This window comes from Strigops habroptila, chromosome Z (genome assembly GCF_004027225.2).
Source record: "Strigops habroptila isolate Jane chromosome Z, bStrHab1.2.pri, whole genome shotgun sequence".
Taxonomy (NCBI): Eukaryota; Metazoa; Chordata; class Aves; order Psittaciformes; family Psittacidae; genus Strigops; species Strigops habroptila.
The window spans coordinates 75,622,952-75,642,093 of record NC_044302.2 but is presented as its reverse complement, the minus strand read 5'-3'; the positions used below and the strand labels follow the sequence as shown (position 1 = coordinate 75,642,093).

The window sequence follows — 19,142 nt, the reverse complement described above, 5'->3', positions numbered from 1 at the left end:
GTCGAACATTCACAGTCTAATCCAAAATCCTCTAGAGATATATGACTCAACTGAGCACTGGTATCCGTGAATACCCCTTGTAAGGGGGTTTACAATTTCCAACAGCTTCTCACACCTAAAGAGCTTTCAAACATACTTTATTACGTACAGATGTACAGCATTTTTAGATCTTGTAATCTGCAATACTTCATGTCATAATCAAACAATATTGTAAAAAGAAATAATCTATGAAACAAATTGCTCTTTCATCTGCTCCCAGATGTTCAGCCATGCTCTCCAGGCTCACTTATGCCCCCAGGCTCTCTGGAATTTCAGATGTGTCCTGCTGTACACTATGTGTGTGCTTATCTGCAGACTCTGGAGTCCAGCAACAGGCATACAAATAACACTTTGCATGTTAGCGGATTGTTTGCAGGGCTTTTTTTAAGAGGAGAATTTTGGGTGACAGTTCATTATGAGGAATGAACGAATTCTCCAAACAATTGTGTGCAACTAGGAGTTTATTGATGGTGGGAGTAAAATAATTGTTATCTTCCTTGAAGCCTGTTTAGACTAATACCGCATTGCTTTCAATGGTATTAGCAAATAGCAGATTAGCAATATGCACAGTGTTTAGTATGGTATCCTCTCTTTTTCTTGTGCAGAGCCGTTATATCTAGACGTTTATTTTTTAAATCGGCCTTTTGCAGAAGTGCGTTTTTCTCATACTTTCCTAACTGGTAAATAATTAAGGCCAGGCCTAGCGTCTGCGCAGCTACGACGCTCTGTGAAGGCCTCACGGGAGCGCAATGGAAGCGCGCTGCGCTTCGGCTCCGCGGCCGCGTGAAGGAGCCACGCCCGGGAGCGGTGCGCGGACCCCCGCGATGCCCGAGGCTCCCCCAGGCCGTCCCCGCAGCGCTGCGGAGGGGCTCCCGCACGGCTGCTTCGCGCGCTCCTCTCGGATCGGACGCCGCAGCTGCTGCGGGGCGCGCCATGCGGGTCTGGGGCACCGCAGCCCCCGGCGCCCGCAGCCCCCTGCGCGGCTCTCCCCTCCCGTGCGCTCATGTGGGTGTCTGCGGAGCGGAGCGCGCCGCTGTCCGCGCCGAGCGCCGCGGGCGCCGGCAGCCCGGTGTCGCAGGATCACCCGCCTCGCCCCGCGCCGGCGGCAGCGCTCGCCTTGCGGCGCGGGGAGCCCGGAGCGCGCAGCTCGTCGCAGGCTCGCAGGGCGGGGGCTGCCCCCGCGGAGCCGCCGGAGCCCGCCCGGCCCCGTGGGGTGCGGGACGGCCGCTGCTATCCTGTGCTGTGCTGTCCTGTGCTGTGCTGTGCTGTGCTGCAGCCCCCGGCGGGGCGGCGCGGGGGCACTTTCGCACCTTCCGTGCCGCCGGCCAGGACAGCAAGTACTGCGAAAGCGCCGGCCTCATCCTCCCGTCCCTCCCCCGCCTGTCACTCACCCGCTTTGCATAGGCGCTCCCCCCGCCCCCCAGCATATATACCCCTTCTCCGCGCCGCCGCCGGGGCAGAACTGCGGCCAGCGGTGCCAGCAGCAGCTGCTGGTTTCTCCGTTTGCTTCCGTGCCTCTTTCTCACCTCCCGCCCTCCTTCCGCGGCCCGCCTCCCGCCAGCGACACCACCTCCGCCCCGCGCTGCGCGGCTCCTGGCAGTGCAGCCTGCCCGGCCGCCTCTCTGCACACCGTCGAGCCGGCGGCCGCTCTCCCCTCCATGCGCGGTGCTGCGCGCCCGCGGAGGCACAGGGACTTTAGCGCTCGCCCAGAAGCCGCTGCTGTAAGTCGGTGCTCGCCGACCTGTTGCGGCGCCGGGCGCGGTGGGAATGCGGGTGGGCAGCGCGGATCTGCGGAGCGGCGGGTCCGGGCCGGGGCAGACGTGCGGGACAGAGCTGCCGCCTGCTTGGGGCGGGCACCGCGTGGGTCGGCGCTGCTGCAGGGCGGCGGAGTCCCAGCGGCTGGAGCCGGGGTGCCCTGCGAGTCCCCGGCATAGCGGGAGCTCGGCTCTCCTTCGCTCTGGCCGCAGCGCCGGGCACCATCACCCCGGAATTCTACAGGTAGCGGGCACTGGGTGGCCGGCGGGTAGATGTTCGCGGTAGGTTTTGTGTCCGGTGTGCGGCTGTGCTCGGAAGGTGCCGGCTCCTATTAGGAAGTCTGCTGGCTTTCCCGGGAGGCGTCAGCTTCCTCCTCGGGGCCCCGGGAGGTCCGGAGCATCCCTCGGCGGGCGGAGGCAGGGCAGGAGAAAGTGCGAGCGCCTCGCTGCTCCCGGAGCCGGCTGCTGCTCGCCCCGCGCTGGCACAGAGACTTTCGCACGTGGTTATTGCTCTGCAGAGGAACTCGAATGCATCTTAACTTCTCGTACTATTTATTAGGTTGGGAAGAAACCCAGCAAGTTTCTTGCAAGAGACGGAGTTGTTCAGGCGTTGTGATGGGGTGAACTGGGGGGAATTTAGAGTTGGGTTTCTTTGTCTGCATGTAGCAGACACGAGCAGTAGTGCGTTCCTAGCAGGGGTAGCGTGTTCTGCTTTCCATCTCGCTGCAGGTTCTAAGAAGCCACTGAGTTTGTGTTACAGGACTTTAGGTAGAGTCAGGGTTTGGCTTTGCAAAACTGATAGTATCGCTGCAGATTTAGCAATTGAAAGTGGCCTTAGTTAAATCGACGGGATGTTTAGCAGATTTCCTCCCCTTCAGCAGTTTTCACTGATTCTAAACAAAAACGCAACCACCACCACCATGTAATTACAGAGTCGTAATAAAATGCGCCTACATCAGGGATGTGTCAGTAATTTGAAAATATTTATTTTTTCATTTGATTTAGGCTGAGACCTGCATGGTGCAGAGCTGTTAAGAAGTAGGGCAGGGAGCCTGTTATTTAGTCTTAAAGTAGTGTTTACTACTTGGCTGCTGTGACAAGTAGCCTGTTGAAGTGTAACTATAAATCAAAGTCTTGGTTCAACCTCCATTCCTAGATAAAATCTGTATCTGTAATTTTCTGACCACTTCTTGTCTTTTACATGAAAATATTATTATTTCTAAGGAAAAAATGCCTGAAGGGAATTGACTCATTATTCAAGATGAACATTTGTTCACTGACTGTAAATTGCCTCCACTGAAGTATTTGAGGCTTGCATAATTTCCAACACTGAATAGAGAAATCAGAGATGTCATTTATACATTTTAATATTCTTGCAAGATTCTGGGCTGAGCTAATTGCCAGAAACTGCAAAAGGACATGTTTACAGAAACACTGACTGTTAGTGAATTATGTTAATTGCTTATAAGGGTGTTTTGTTTGACTAGTCCATGTGTGAACTCATTTCAGCAACCACAGTGGAGGAAAAAGATGTGTAGATATGTATCTTTGTTCAGTTTGGGGAAATGTGTTAGCTTATCTTAAATGTGCACTGGCATACTTTGAATTCTTCTCAATAGACAACATTGGGATGATAAAAGCAACGTTACTGGAGCAGTTAAAGACCAGCATATATGAAATCTGCAAGTACTTCATGAGAAAAGGCATTGCTCTGTGAAAGACCAAATCTGCTATTTTAGTGCGGTGAAAGGCTGAGTGCCCTATTCAGTAGCTGTTTGAGAGTGACTCTCATAGGGCTTTTTGTTGCTTTTATTTATTTATATATTTTTCACAGTGGTGTTTGTTACTATGGTTGTGGGTGGGCTTGGGTAACACACAGTGATCTGTTCCTCCCCTCTACATGTAGTTGGTGGCTCACTAGCCTCCAATGTATACATAACTGCAGGGTGGGTTTTTTATGTTTGCTTCTATTTTGTTGTGATTATGGTCTCATTCTGAATGATGCTGAGCCAGTGGCACTTGCAGGAATATAGAGCTTGCTGAAATGTCTGAGCGCCTGCACTGGCAGCCTCTGATCTGAACTTTACCTGCCCTGTTTCTGAACCCTGTGTGCATGATAAAAGAAAGTTTTCAGTGTACTCTGAATTCCCCCAATATCTGGGGAGAAAGGAGAGGAACTGTATTTTCATAGAGATCCTGACATGCCTAGACTGTCTTGTCTACTGATTCACTTATTCTGAGTGCAGAGCAGGGGTGCAGTGAGCATCTTCAGATCCTGGTGACTCTGTTGTCTCTGATCAGTGGGTGTTTAGCTCCTGTCCTGCTCCCTGGCAAGGAAACCTAGCAGGGGGAGGTCCACAGTGTGAGGAAAGCCAGTCTATGGAGAACCACTGAATGCTTTGCGCTGTATCATAATGGCATTTAAAATGGTAAGGTGACTGGAAAAGTTTTTAAAATTGTATTGAGTGCTTTGCCAGTAAAGGGTTTCCCTTCCCAGCTGTGTCTCTGAACTGTTTGTGTACCAGTTTTCGATCCATGACCCTTCCTGTAATCTTTCAGTTCCAGCAGGTTTCAACATGTATATGGTCAGTGTAATCTTTTTGGCTATAGATTAAGTGAGTAATTTTAGTCTGCGATTAGTACTCAGGATCCTTGAACGCCATCTGAATCTTTACTTGCCAGACAATACAATTGCATTAAAGGTAATTTATTTTTCCTTGTAAAAGGATTTGTGTTGTGAAGACATACCAGCCTCCTTAAGGTGTTCTGTGCTTAGTGTTAGTACATTTAATAGGTTGGTCTAGGGAACACTGGTAAAATACCATTCCAAACTTTTGCATGGCAGAGTGAGATAGATACTCTACCTTGTGGTTCTGATGGGAAGGATTCCTCTCTGTTTTGGAGGATTTTGGTTTGAGTACTGTATATTGACCTGTGGTGTTTGTTCTTTTGAATCCCAGTTAATGATCAGAGAAGTCATGTTTCAGGTTAAAGTAAATGGGCTATGGTAGTTTTACAGTAAGGTGTCTCTTTTTTCCTTAACTGGTGTTGGTTTGAGGGGCTTTTTTGCTGTGACTGAAGGGAAAGGTGTATCACAAGCTTGCTGTTGGATGTGACATATCAATTGTTCTGTACATTTGAACACCTAGCAAGAAGAATGGTACTGGCTATGCTGCAATTAATCTGCATGTATTGCATATTCCATATACAGAGATCGCCTGTTCTGAAATGGAGTCTGCTGCCCAAATTAATCCTATATGGTTTTGATTTTGTTGAAGGTTCTAGTCATATGAATCTAGAAAAATACATTATATATTTATTAAAAAAAACCTTTTTCTGAGGCTTTTAAAGCTCTTGTGTCATCTGAAGGCATGAAATGTGGGAATAGTGTTGAACATTCTGCACTGATTAAACATGCTCAGGAATATGAAAATGTTGGGAATCTGTGTGAGAGGGACGTATATCCACATTAAAAACATCCACAAGTGGCCCCAGGTCATGCTCTGACTTAGAGCATTGGGCGCTTCCCAGGTGGGCTTTGCCCTGTTCCTCATTTGAAAGTGCAGTAAAAGGAACTTTGGGCATGTGAATTACCATAGTCATTAGGGAATTTTGGTTCTCTACTTTCTCTTAAGATTCCTTTGCAGTTTGGAGAGGGAGAAGTTGAGATTATTACAGTAGTGGTTACGGCCACAACTTGCACTGAGCTCTTTATGCTTCATCTCTTGTTATTTGCACTGTGGCTTTTTGGCCATTAGCTTTATATGGCTGCCAGTATTCTTCCCTTTCCCTCTACTTCTACTATATTGGCTTGACCCTTAATTAAATCTGGAAACTTGCTGCTGTAATCATACATAGACCTGCATATCAGGGCAGGTAACGGTAATGTTCACCTCCAAGCAGGGACTGAACAGCATTGTGTTTGTTAGGAACAGGGTAGAATGGGTGGTGTCTTCTGGTTTATGCCTCCTCCAAACCTCAAAATGAACCAACAGCTTGTGTTCTGAGTATCTGACGCAAGGTAGCTTCAGAGGCGATGCCTCGGAGACTTCAGTTGACAGTCAAAACACATTTTTCTGCTGACTCTGCCCATGTATGTGCTGTATCACTGTAGCAGGCAGCTGCTGGCAGAGTTCAAGATGTGATCTCTAAAATTCACCCATCATATTTTTTTTGAGGTTTTGCAAGTGTAAATTTATGGTCGTTGCTAGGTTTCTATTTTAAAGTTACCTTTTTTTCATTCTATGCTGTTGCATATGGAATCATTACACCAAAGGGAAGCTTCCTAATGGGATTAGTAGGTTTTTGTTCTCCGTGCAGCTTTTGACATTCCTTAGGTATTCTGTCTGGTAGCTCTTCCTGCTATGATTCAGTACAGGAGAATGTTTCAAGCATGTGCATGTGTATGTATGTAATGAATCAGCTGGTCTAGGCTGGGGAAGGGTGAGAAAATCAGTCCTGGTTCCTTTTCTTTCACCTCCAACTTACTTGCTTACTGTATGAAAGTTGGAGATCAGGTTTCCCAAGATAAACCTGCTCTTGGGCAACAAGTTCAGAAACTCATCTTACAAAAAAATAAACACATGCCAAATGTAGATGTAATTCTCTGTCCACTCATCTATAAATTAAGGCTTTTTTTTGCATCTTATAGTGCATAATAGATACACTTTTTTATATGTAATGAATTTAACTGTCTCATTAATCTTATTAATTTTTTGTTTATAGGTGTGAAAGAAAATGTCAGTCAGCATGCATGAAAATCGCAAATCTAGGGCCAGTACTGGCTCCATAAACATATACTTGTTCCACAAGTCATCCTATGCTGATAGTGTCCTCACTCACCTGAACCTTCTGCGTCAGCAGCGTCTCTTTACAGATGTACTTCTCCATGCTGGGAACAGGTCATTCCCCTGCCACAGAGCCGTTCTGGCTGCTTGTAGCCGCTATTTCGAAGCAATGTTCAGCGGAGGACTGAAAGAGAGCCAGGACAGTGAAGTCAACTTTCATAATTCAATTCACCCAGAAGTCTTGGAGCTTCTTCTGGACTATGCATATTCCTCCAGGGTGATCATCAATGAGGAGAATGCGGAATCGCTGCTGGAGGCTGGTGACATGTTGGAGTTTCAGGACATTCGGGATGCTTGTGCAGAATTTCTGGAGAAAAACCTTCATCCCACCAACTGTCTTGGCATGCTGCTGCTGTCAGATGCTCACCAGTGCACCAAGCTGTATGAGCTCTCTTGGAGGATGTGCCTTAGCAACTTCCAGAGTATCAGTAAAAGTGAAGACTTCCTCCAGCTGCCAAAAGACATGGTAGTGCAGCTCCTTTCCAGTGAAGAATTAGAAACTGAAGATGAAAGGCTGGTATATGAATCAGCTATCAACTGGGTCAACTATGACCTGAGTAAGCGTCACTGTTTTCTGCCAGAGTTATTGCAGACGGTGAGACTGGCCCTCTTGCCAGCCATATACCTTATGGAGAATGTGGCCATGGAAGAACTCATCACCAAGCAAAGGAAAAGCAAAGAGATTGTAGAAGAATCAATAAGATGCAAGTTAAAAATCCTACAGAATGATGGAGTAGTTACTAGTTTGTGTGCCAGACCCCGTAAAACTGGCCATTCGCTTTTTCTTCTGGGTGGCCAAACCTTTATGTGTGACAAGCTGTACCTGGTGGACCAAAAGGCGAAGGAGATTATTCCAAAGGCTGACATACCAAGTCCACGGAAAGAGTTCAGCGCTTGTGCCATAGGCTGCAAAGTGTATATCACCGGGGGACGAGGGTCAGAAAATGGAGTCTCCAAAGACGTGTGGGTGTACGACACCCTTCACGAGGAGTGGTCGAAGGCTGCTCCCATGCTGGTAGCTAGGTTCGGGCACGGCTCTGCCGAACTTAAGCACTGTCTGTATGTCGTAGGAGGACACACCGCAGCAACTGGTTGCCTTCCAGCTTCCCCTTCAGTATCCTTGAAGCAAGTAGAACAATATGACCCCGTGACCAACAAATGGACCATGGTTGCCCCACTGCGAGAGGGAGTGAGCAATGCAGCTGTAGTCAGCGCGAAGCTTAAGCTATTTGCTTTCGGAGGTACCAGCGTTAGCCATGACAAGCTGCCCAAAGTTCAGTGCTACGATCAGTGTGAAAACAGATGGACAGTACCAGCCACCTGCCCCCAGCCCTGGCGCTACACGGCTGCAGCTGTTCTGGGTAACCAGATTTTTATTATGGGTGGAGATACTGAATTCTCCGCGTGCTCCGCTTACAAATTCAACAGTGAGGCATACCAGTGGACTAAGGTGGGAGATGTGACAGCCAAGCGAATGAGCTGCCACGCAGTGGCATCTGGAAACAAGTTGTATGTGGTTGGAGGCTATTTCGGCATTCAGAGGTGCAAAACGCTGGACTGCTACGATCCCACGTTAGATGTGTGGAACAGCATAACAACTGTGCCCTACTCGTTGATTCCCACGGCATTCGTCAGCACATGGAAGCACCTCCCCTCATAATTGTGTGTGTGTTGCAATTACAAATTATCAGGTAAGAAATAGCACCTTTGAATTCCACTGTAATAATGCTTTTCACAAAGCTTTTCAGCAGCAGCTTGGAGGAGGGTAAGTATATTCAAGCCAGTTTTGCAGCTGGAACAACTGAGACGCATTCATGGACTGTTTTAAGCCAGGCACCATGTATGTGACAAAGCCAGATGCTGGAAGTAGTTTGCCACATACCTTGCACTCACTTCTTTTTATGGTGCCTTTCCCTGAATGATTTAGATGTAAAGGACTGAGCAAAAATGACATTTTCAACTTGTGGGGAAATGCAGGTAATCTTCTGGAAATTGAATCCTGCTATGTGTTTAAATACTGAATGCATGCTAAACGAGTTTCGGTGCCATTTTCCTGATGACAGAGGCTAGGTCACACTATATATCCAGTAACAGTGGCCAAAAAAGATACTATAGATTCTAATCTGAAGCCTGATGGTGAATTCACTTGAATTTCCAGGCAGGCAGCATGCTTTCTCCATGCAGGCAGCCTTTGGGGAAACTTGCTGTTTTATGAAAGGTGTTTTACGAAAGGTGTTTTACAGGCACTTTAGGCCTAATTTTCCATCTCACCTAGACAGCATGGTTACACCTGCATGGACCAAGGTTGCATTTGCTTCATTGATACACTTTGAAATGCACATTTTTTCAAAATAGTTACGGTCATGTATGTTGGACTATATACAGTGTCAGGAAGATATATAATTAATATTGCTGGCTGAAATAATTACCTGTCTATAGCACACACTGTTCCAAAACAATTTAATTATACATAATGGGCCAAGCTGTTACCAGGTGCAACTTCAGCATTGTATCTTCTCACAAGCAAGTCTGAATTTGGCCTTGCTTGTTTGGTTGTTGTGAATTTCTGATTTTTAGGAGGAGGGGAGAAGAGGTTCATAAAAAACTCCACTAAAAAATCTGGGTACCTGCACATATTGCCGATATTTTTCAATCTGTTTTTTCGTAACTACTAACTGTAACTTCAACTATGAATAATTTTTCTTTATTTTTATCTTTTCTAGGGTTACATCACTTAAAATAAGTTACTGACATTTTTTTCAGAACTGTTAATCTGTGTATTTTGCAAGAAATCTGGCAGACTCCCCTTAGATTTGTTTAGCTCTTTTCCCCCACAACCTCTTTGAAACTTAAGTACAGAATCACAGTTACCACCAGCCAACCAACCAAACACCGGGGCATGCTTAATCCTAAATAATCCATGCTCTGTGAGTGGTAATTTCTTTCTGGATTGGAACAGTGTATAGTATTACCATGAAAGGCAGGCAGGTTAGAAGAAACAGGGCAAATAAATACAGTGGTATAATTAGACAAGCTCCGCATTTGCATTTAAGTTACCTAGAACTCCAGACTGGTGCATGTTCTCCAGAAAATAAGAAGAACAGCTTGTTTATAAGGACTTCCCTAGGTTGTCCTGTTTCGGTTAGATTTTTTTTTGGTGGTCTTTTGCAGCTGGAGACATTTGCCTCACTCTTGCAGAAAAGACAAAACCCAAATGTCTTTGAAGCATACCTAGAAATGTAAGGTAGTCATGAAGTTCCTTTCTCTGTGGTACACGAGGATTCATCTTGCAGTCATCTTTCAGCAGACTGGAAGCTCTGATTGAGTAGAGAATATAAGGTTGGTCCTGTGCAAAGCAGCAGGTCAGCACAAAAATCTGGTGTGAAGCTGGGCTGTGTTGTGCTGCACTTGACTCAGATGGCTGTTTGTCTTGAGGGCACTGCCCTCTCTCCTCTCCTCGCTTTGTTTTTCCCAGACTTACTCTTGGGAAAGCAGGGCAAACTCTTGAGACTTACCAGATCCTGGGAGTAATCACACCGCCAATAGCCAGCACATGAAAGCCCTGATGTCTATGTGGTGGCTTCTTCCCTAGCAGGGAACAACATCTTGACAACTTCGGTTGATTTCTGTTATTACTGACTTTCAGCAGTTCCCAGTGTTATCAGAGCAGCAGTATTGAATGCCCGGGATCATGTCTGTGCCAAGAAAAATATTGACTTACTTTTCTGAGACTGACTTAATTGTTCTGAGATTTACAGTACATGAGAGGGAGTGTTCTATTTTGAAAAAAACATAACGGTGCAAAGAAACCTTTGCTTTGCAGTGTCTTGTGAAAAGCCATTATTTTAGCTTCACTAGCACACAAGATAACTAGGTGAATGCAGCCCTGAACTGAAGTCTCACAATGCTGTGTGCTCATCCAGCAAGTTTGGGTTTGGTTTTCTTTTTTCCCTACTGACTCTTGCTGCTCTGTCGGTGGGAGGGACAAAAAGGAAATTACTTCTGATTACCCTTTGTTTTCATGGCGCTGTGTGGCCCCAGTCTGACAGCTTTTAGGAAGACTTCAGTCTGCTTTGTCTTGTTCCTCAAACTCGGGGCTTTTGAGTAGGTGGGGGATTTTCCCCCCCCCCCTCTGTTTTGGAATTGTTTATATTTTTTCTTTTTTAAGTTCATTCCATGACAGGGAACATTGTTTTGGCTTCAGTGTTGATAGTCTATTTCAGTGGGAAGAACAGAATGCTATGCTGAAGAATGTCTAGAAAAGACTAATCAACACTAAGTGCAGAGACCTTTTTCTTAGACATAATGGAAATAGTGTGTTTCAAGCCCACAGTTGCAAAGAGGCTTGGTGCTCTGCACTATTATGTAGGCTGTGGTGTTTCCTCTCAGTGCTCCCTCTTGTTCTTAGGCATCACAGCTTGAAAGATGTAGTATGTTCAAATGAACTGTGAGTTTGCTGGAGCTCTTTTGCATTGTGATGATGTAGGATTTGCCTCCTAAAATTCTGGCAGTGCTGTCAGAAACGACTGTTACGAGCTGGTGGTGGTTTTGAAGCTTGCGTTTTAACACAGCTTCATGGTGAAAAAGCAGAGCACAATCTCAGCATCCAAAGGCTGAATTTCTCATTGAATGATCAATTTTTATAAAGGACTCTTAGGATGGAATTACTGATGCATGGTACATTGCTGTGTGAAAAGAAATGAGGCAGACTTCTGCTCTAATGAATAGTAGATATGTTTTGAGTAAGGGGATTATACGACCCTTTCTATATTGTGAATAAATTCAATTCAGAATTCTTCACAGTCAGTGGAAGCATTGGGGTGCGACACCTTCACCTCCCCTTCTGCTTAACTCCAGCCAGGTTTGCTTTGGCCCAGGGATAGAAAAGACTCTTTGCACTAAGTGTTCATGTAGGCTTTTATGGAAGAGAAGTTGTGCAAGGTTATGTTTGCTTAAATCCACAAACCTTTAAGATATTGGGGGAACATAGGAATCTTCAAATATGCAGGATGCAGAGCCCGTCACATCACAGAACTGTACTGGGCCAGTTTGATTTAGGTTTCAAATGACTGAATTTATAGCAAAAAAATTGAAGTACTTCTGGGTCAGCAGGATGGTTTGCAGAATAAGGCTAGTAGAATAATAAAGGCGGAATCTGACTCTCAATAATTATGCTCTCGGCTGGCTTATTTATCAGAAGTTGGCTATTGCAGAGGAAAACTGGGGGGGGGGGGGAGGGGAGGTTAAGGAGGGAGGCGAGTAAGCCCATCAACTGGATTGTATCCTAAGCGTAGCTTTTAGATTTTCTTTGACATCTAACGCAAACCTTATGGTACATTGTCTCAGCAAAACCCTTTAAAGTGTTTTCTCTCTCCCCCTCCTCTTCCCGTGCTTTTAGTTTACTCCTCTATTTGGAGAAGAGAATTGGAACCTCAGATCTGGAGAAACGGTTTTAATGAAGAAAGATCGTTCAGCGTCTCCTGCGTTTGAAGAAAATCATCTGCACCTTGTAAATTATCTAACCTACACATGAAGGAATGGGAGAAAAAAACTGTCTTCAGTGCTTCAGCACATGGCTTAAATATGAATGGACAAACCTATGATCTGGTCCTTGTGCTGGTAATTGTGGATCAATGCCAATATTAATCAGTCCTTCAAAGGAGAAAAAGAAGAGACACAACTTCTCTGAGCTGTGCAGCACACAGCACTTGATTTCCATTGACTCCACTATTTGTATGTGAAATTTGAAATGGTTGTCACCTCTCTTTGTGGTGATTTGAAGTGCCAGCCCCAGCTGGAGGGGAAACAGGCCAGGTCTGAAACAGCGAGATGCCACTGTGAATGAAGATACAGTGGTATTGCTGCTGAACTCTGCTAACCAGAGCATGCTTGTCTGTGGGCAGCGCCTACAGCATCTCTTAGATCCTGTGTTGCATTGTCCTGTGTGCAGTGAGTGATCTTCTGCTTGATAAGGAGCAGCCCAGTGGTGAAATGTTTTTGCAGTAGTGGAGAAGAAAAACTACATCCCCCAAATGCTCCTTGTTCCTTTTCCTCCCTGTATTTATAAGTAGTTCAAACTGTCCCATTCCTGTTACATTACTTGTTGTAGATATAGTTATTTATTGTTCAGTGCTTGCATGCTGAAACAATGCCTGCAATTGTCTTCATGTTGCAGGGGCTTGTGTGAATTGTTGTATGTTTTGCACATTTTGTGATCGCTGACTTGCTCTGCTGCACAAAGAAAGAAAACTATTGGGTAACAGTTGGAGGTGGGAGGGAGGGGTGGCTTCCCAGTCAGAAATGGAAGGATTACAAGGCAGGATCTTAAATTACACATGTACTAGAGGAAGAAGCCATGGAGGTCACTTTCTCAGGCCACCAGCTCCCCAGGTTGCATGTGGTGTGACTTGTAGGTGGTGTCCTTGCTACATTTCATTTGTTGGTCATGCCTTTCAATTTCTAATCTGGAAATAGCCAAAATCTCTTGCAGCTCTCTCTTTGTGCAGCTTCTTGATTGCAACACAAATACTGTGGAAGAGCTTCTGGATGCCAAGCCCAGATGAAGTCATTGTCCAAAGTTATTTATTTATTTATTGGGTTGGAGGAGGGGTACCTACAATATAGCCAGATTGACCTGAGTGGAATATGGTGATTCAATAATAAAAACAAAAAAACCTCAAGATAGGTTAGTGATGAAGTCTTAAAAAAAAAAAAAAAAAAAAAAAAAAGAGAGAGAGAAAAAAGGAAAGAAGAGAGCAGCAATTTTGCACTGACTGGCTTGCCTCATGCATCTGGATTTCAGATGATCATCTGAGCAACCAGGTGTGAAAGACCCAAGTGCTCTAGAAAAATTCTTATGGGGATAGAAAATGAATGTTAAACTTCTTAATTTTAAAAATAGCCCTCAAACTCTGCTGCCTTTTGTTTTCCTTAGTCAGGTGTGTCTTTAAACACTTGGTTGCTCAAAAGCATCAGATACAATTGTGAGAAACCAAACTTTGATTTTTAAATAAATATTTTACCAGTCTCATCTTGAGACAGAGATGAAGCTACTCTTTTTCTTCTGGATTTAAGAAGCTTATGTTTCACAGGTGCTTTCTTTGCCTGATCCTGTCATGAAGCTTGTATTGTATTGTGTTTTTTCCTAAGTGTTTCTGGAGCCCAGCTTAACTGGCACATCCTGTTACATGGTCGGTGTGTACTGCAGTGTAAGTAAACAGCTGCATGCGTGCATGCAAAACAAAAATAGTCACATTGGTGATGCTTGCCTTTGTGTGACAGTGATGTAGCTGTATTTGTGAAAGCTTTGTCATCTGAAAGTGTTTACACTGGTCACTGGAAGTTTCTCTGTGCTGCCTTACATTTGACTTGCTGTTTGGAGTAGACTCTTACATTTCAGAAATAGATTATTTGGAGTTCTGTGAATACTGAAAGAACATTGATTAATTAGCAAAGGCATTAGCAGTTTTTTAAAGGGCGAGGCCCACCTAGATGTGAACAGTTATAGTTCCTCTGGTTAAACTGATTTCTTGAAATGGTAGATTAAAGAAGTGTTTAAACCCACAGCCTTTCCTTCCCCCTTCCCCTATGCCTCCCCTGCCCCACTGTTGGTTACTTTCCCTTAGACGGCTTTTAAGCAATAGAAAAACATCTTAGATAGGGTAGGTCTCCTTTCTATATCCCTGCACTTGCACAGGTTGCCCCATTGAAGCAAACAGCCTTGAATTGCTGTTGCTTTTCATCTTGTGGATCATTCCTGGGAGTGCAAGGGAGCCATAAAATCAGACTTCCTGTGCTTTGCATGTCTTCTCCCCAGGTGCTAGTGACTGTGCGAGGTATAAGGAAGCAAAGAACTAGATCCCCAGGGGCCCCCTTATTCAAACAAGGGCAGATAGGCTTGAGATGTGTTTTTTCTTCTAGAGTCCAGACGTGAAGCTGCCCTGCATTGAACCACTTAGCTTATGAAATCTGTTTTGTAGCGCCATGCAACTTCCGAAAGCAGGATGAATTTTCTGCAGCTGTTTCCAAAGTTGTGGTCTGCTTTCAAGTTCTTGATTAATTCCTGTGTGTAGGCTGAAGGAAGCTGAAGTCGGGGTGGGCCTCTGGCTCTGCAGGGAATGCACTAGGCTCTTGCTCTTTGAATTGATCTGGGAATCCTGGCTAGCTACTTGACCATTCCAGTCTTGCAAAACACCCCACACTTTGAAGCAAATGCTGTTCACAGTGGAGTGCACACAAAAACCCTGGCATAAGACGGGAAGGTTCCTCTTATTTTGTAGGCTCGTTGCTGTAGAAACATATAACAAAAGGCAGCCTTCCTCTTCTGGTATAATTGTGCAGCCCCTTTTCTCAGGATCTGACACCTGTCTGAATAAGAGTGATTAGAGCAGAATAATGTTCCCTTTCCTCGCTATTGAAAATGTGGTTCATGTACTAAAAGAAAACTGTGCAAGTGAAGAAGTAAACTTGTCTAGGTTGTGTCTTTTTGTTTGCTACTACATCTTAAGGTTTTGTAAAACTTGCTTTTTTTTTTTTTTTTTTTTTTTTTATCCACAATGTGAAACTGAAGGTCAATAAATTATTAGATTTTCTCTCCATGGAACATTTATTTCAAGTGTTGTCTCTTCCTCTCCTCCCTCCCCAGCCCCAAATGCTTTGAATCCCTTATAATATCCTTTTCATATCCTCTTAATAAAAGCACATTGACAACATGCAGTTTACTGCTTTGGTTTAAGCTTCTGCTTCAGTTGCACTTCCCTTCCCTTTGTTCAGTTCTGCTGCTGTTACTATGATTGCTATCTCCAAGTTCAGATCCTCAAAACATTTAAGAACAGGAAATGCAAGTTTGTTGGCGCTTGCAGTATAGTTTAGCTAGTGCCTGATACGACTTGGAAGCGGAATTAGGCATCTCACGTCGTTTCTAATTATTCTCAAGGCAAATAATGCTGGCTGTATCTAAAACATGCCAGTTGTTCTAGATAATGCACACATATAGCCAAACTCTTTGATCTTTTAAGCTTACTTACATGTTTGTTCATATAGAGGGTGGTGGGTTTTGTGGTGGTGGGTTTTGTTTGTTTGTTTGTTTTTTAATGCTATTGATTTTCTGTGTTGGTTAGCACCTCTGTGGCCATAAGGTGTTGCTGATGACTGTCCATGTCTAAAATAACATCATGCAGGGGCGTTCATGCACACACCCTGGAGGTTCAGTTGCTCAGGTCTGCCGAGTACTGACCTGCTCTCCTGCCTAGAAGAGAATTTTCCTGAAGTGTGCATCCGCTGCTGTGGAGCAAAGGAACAGCGCCTTTCTTCCTTGCTTGGGTTGTTTTACCAACTACTGTCTCATCCCTTTGCCTATACAGCTCTGAAGGAGGATATAAGAGGAGGTGTCCACAGGTGACAGCTCAGTGCATCAAGGATGCTGATGCGTCAGTTGCCATCAGTAGCCTGTACAGCATAACTTGTGTAACTAACTGCGCACCTGGGTTCATGGCCCTAGAAATTAAATTGTGCTTGTTTAGCAGAGAGAGAGAAATGCAGTAGCAGGAAGTACTGCTTTCTGCAAGAATTAAGTTTTCTGAAATCTTCTGATCTACCTCTATTAAAATTCCTGCAGCTACCTCCTGAAAGTCACACGTTTCTTTGGGTGTTTATTTGCCTAGAAGATTCAGGTCCACAGTACTAGGTGACTTTCAGGCCTCAGCATTGCTCAGATAGCCTGTGTTTGAGGCATTTGCAATCAGTCTTGGCTGGGGAGCACTTAGAGTGCTCATTGCAAGCACTTTGCTGGACAGTAACCTGGGTGGGGGTTTTAGTTTGGTTTGGTTTTTATCTGGATTTTACCAGGGCCTAGGATGCCTACAGCAGCACTGAGCATGAACAGACTGCTGCAGAGTGAATCACTGGTGTTGTTTTAGGACATCAGGTTACTTACTGGAGAGCTTTTTTCTGGCCATGGATTCAAACTCCTCTGCTTGGCTCTGAATGCGGGAGACTTATACTGGAGGTCTGATATTTATGGTGAGAATTTAAAATAGACAATTGCATTTAGATTTAAAACAGCTGATAGCCTGTGAAATAGACACCTGCAAGGTATTGGCTCTATTATTGGAAGGAGGAATACTAAATGCCTTGAATGGTTAGAAGGGAATCGGCTCATTAGCTTGGAATATGGCTCCATCAGCATATGTGGGCAATCAGCCCTGACCTAGGAAACTCTCAAAGGCTCTGTCTGTACTAGTAAATTGGACATGCCTAGGAGTGGTCTCTGGCACTGAAGCCCCCTGGCAGGAAGCAGCCAGGAGCTCCTCAAGCAGCCCCTTGTCTTGTTGAGGCAGGGTGGCTGCATGCAAGCTGCTTGGGGTGGCCGCTGGAGCACACTGGCTCCTGGACCCTGCCCAGGAACAGTCCAGAGCAGAGTGAGTCTGCATGGGCCACAATCATGCCGGGGCCGCTCAAACCATTCAGCGCAACTGACGATCACCTTCCAGAGCCTGGGAATGTTCCTGAGAGCGGTTTAATACATTGATAGGTCATCCCAGCCAGGAACGTCCAAGCAACATCACGTTTAGGTCCTGGATAACTGGGTGAAAGTTGTCAGGCCCAGCATTAGTGACCTAAATGCTGTTAAAGGTGAAGGAAGGAATGCTGTCTCTGAGTGACCCAGACTGTGGTAAGTAGGAAAGGTGGGTCCCAAAGAGGTGAAAACATGCTGCTTTTTCAGAAGCCATGATGTGATACTGTGGAAGTGCAGAGAAAAGAGAGCAGGAGTGCTCATATGTCAGTAAGTGAAGAGGATTTGGTGTGCCAGAAGGCAGGAGGTGACCGTGCCCTGTGGGCTTTACAGCGGCAACTTGGCGTCTTCTCTGGTTTCAAAAGAAGAAAATGGAGTGGACTTCTGTCACAAAGTGACAGCTCAAGTGTCCATGTGGGAGCGCAAATATGTGCCCATACCCCTGGCTGGCAAATATCAAATGAGACAAAGTTAAGTCTCCTTTGATTTAAAGTATCACTAGTCCCCAGCTTTACCAGCATACCTCACTTTCGGCCCTCGCACCTCTGTAAAACCTACATAATTTACTCCCCTCTGCCATGTGAAAGGCTGTGATCTGAACTGGTAATCTGGTCTATCATCTCTGTACGTGTATGCACATAAACCCTACAGGAACATAAATATCACAGGAAAACTGTTCATTCAAATCTTTACATTCATGTGTGGGTGTGGCATGGAGCCAAGTACAAACTGCCTCAGTGGTAACATATGCACATACACACCAGGACCATCTGTCCTCTGTGTGTCTTTAATAATGGCCTGTGAATTTAAAAGTGTCATTGTTTTTGTTAGAAACCGTACATTTAAATATGAGAATTACTCTTAAAACTAAAAATGTATGTAAGCCATGACTGTGAATTAAAACGAGTGGTTAAACAAATTACAAATCTCTTTCCTAATCATGGTTTAGGCTGTGCTTCTGGCCCGACAATGCTCTGACAGTCTCAGGAAACCAAACGAGACAGTGTGTCCATTTTCTTGTGTGCGTGTGTGTGTCTAGTTACCCTAGAAACCATAATCTTTACCTCTGAAGCAATGGGGAGCTGTGAAGGAGGCAAAGCCACTGGAGTTTCTGCCAGGACCCTTCCTAATCCTACTCTTATGTTATCAGACGTTTAGTAAATTACTTCACATTTATGTGTTAGCTGAAGTTCATTAGATATTTCATAATCACTGCAGAATTTGTGGGTCATAGCTCTGATTCAGATGTAAGGTTTATGGTTGACTGTTACTTAATTGCCACTATATATTTACATAGGCCAGAGTCACAGATACAAACTCAGATTTTACAGATCTGCAGCTATTCTTGTGAGATTTCGGCATACTTCATCACATTTCATTCCAACAACAGGTTCGTCAGGGAGCAAAAACATTTAGTCCCAGCCTTGAGACAGGATTTGTCTGTCGCAGAATGCAACAGGAGTCTCAGCAGAGACTTCTCAGGTCTCCCAGCACGTTCTCCTGCAGCCACCGCATGCACTGTGCTGTCAACAGGATGTCAGGCTGCTTTGCAAGACTGGCTGTGAAAACTTGTAATCGCATTCGTGTTGTTAATTGGCTTGAGAAGGGGTTAAACTATTTACAGAGATGTTGTCTCCCAGGACTAACGGAACAAGGGAGGACTTGCCACAAGTAAACACAAGTGAGCTGGGTTTTTATATAGCAGTGAGGGACAATAGTTCTTTCAGGCAGATGATTACTCTTTAGCTGAAGAGTGCTGATAGGAAGGAGGCAGGTTTAGGGAGCTGCTGGTAGCAGAGTATTTACACAGACTTAAAAAGTTATCCTGCTCCTCAGCACCCCTCCCAGTATGGAAAGGTACAGAACAAAAGAAGGATGCAGGTTGGACTTTGTATTCTAGAAGCAATGGGCCTTCTTTTCCATTCCAAAAATAGAAACATCTTGTTTTACAAATACTGGAAAGAGTGTTTTAAAGCCTGGGTATTGCTG

General features: G+C 44.9%; 1 protein-coding gene across 1 annotated transcript; it reads left to right on the top strand.

The window, feature by feature from the left end:
• Positions 1-1,027: 1,027 nt before the first annotated feature.
• On the top strand, positions 1,028-15,355 carry ENC1 (ectodermal-neural cortex 1). Its single transcript, XM_030470498.1, has 3 exons — positions 1,028-1,760; positions 6,519-8,331; positions 12,039-15,355. The coding sequence occupies exon 2, from the start codon at positions 6,531-6,533 to the stop codon at positions 8,298-8,300; it is 1,770 nt and encodes a 589-aa protein (XP_030326358.1). The 5' UTR covers positions 1,028-1,760; positions 6,519-6,530; the 3' UTR covers positions 8,301-8,331; positions 12,039-15,355.
• Positions 15,356-19,142: the final 3,787 nt, after the last annotated feature.

What these genes read in the sequence shown, in the direction of transcription:
- ENC1 (XM_030470498.1), top strand. Translation starts at nt 6,531, where the DNA reads ATGTCAGTCAGCATGCATGAAAATCGCAAATCTAGGGCCAGTACTGGC.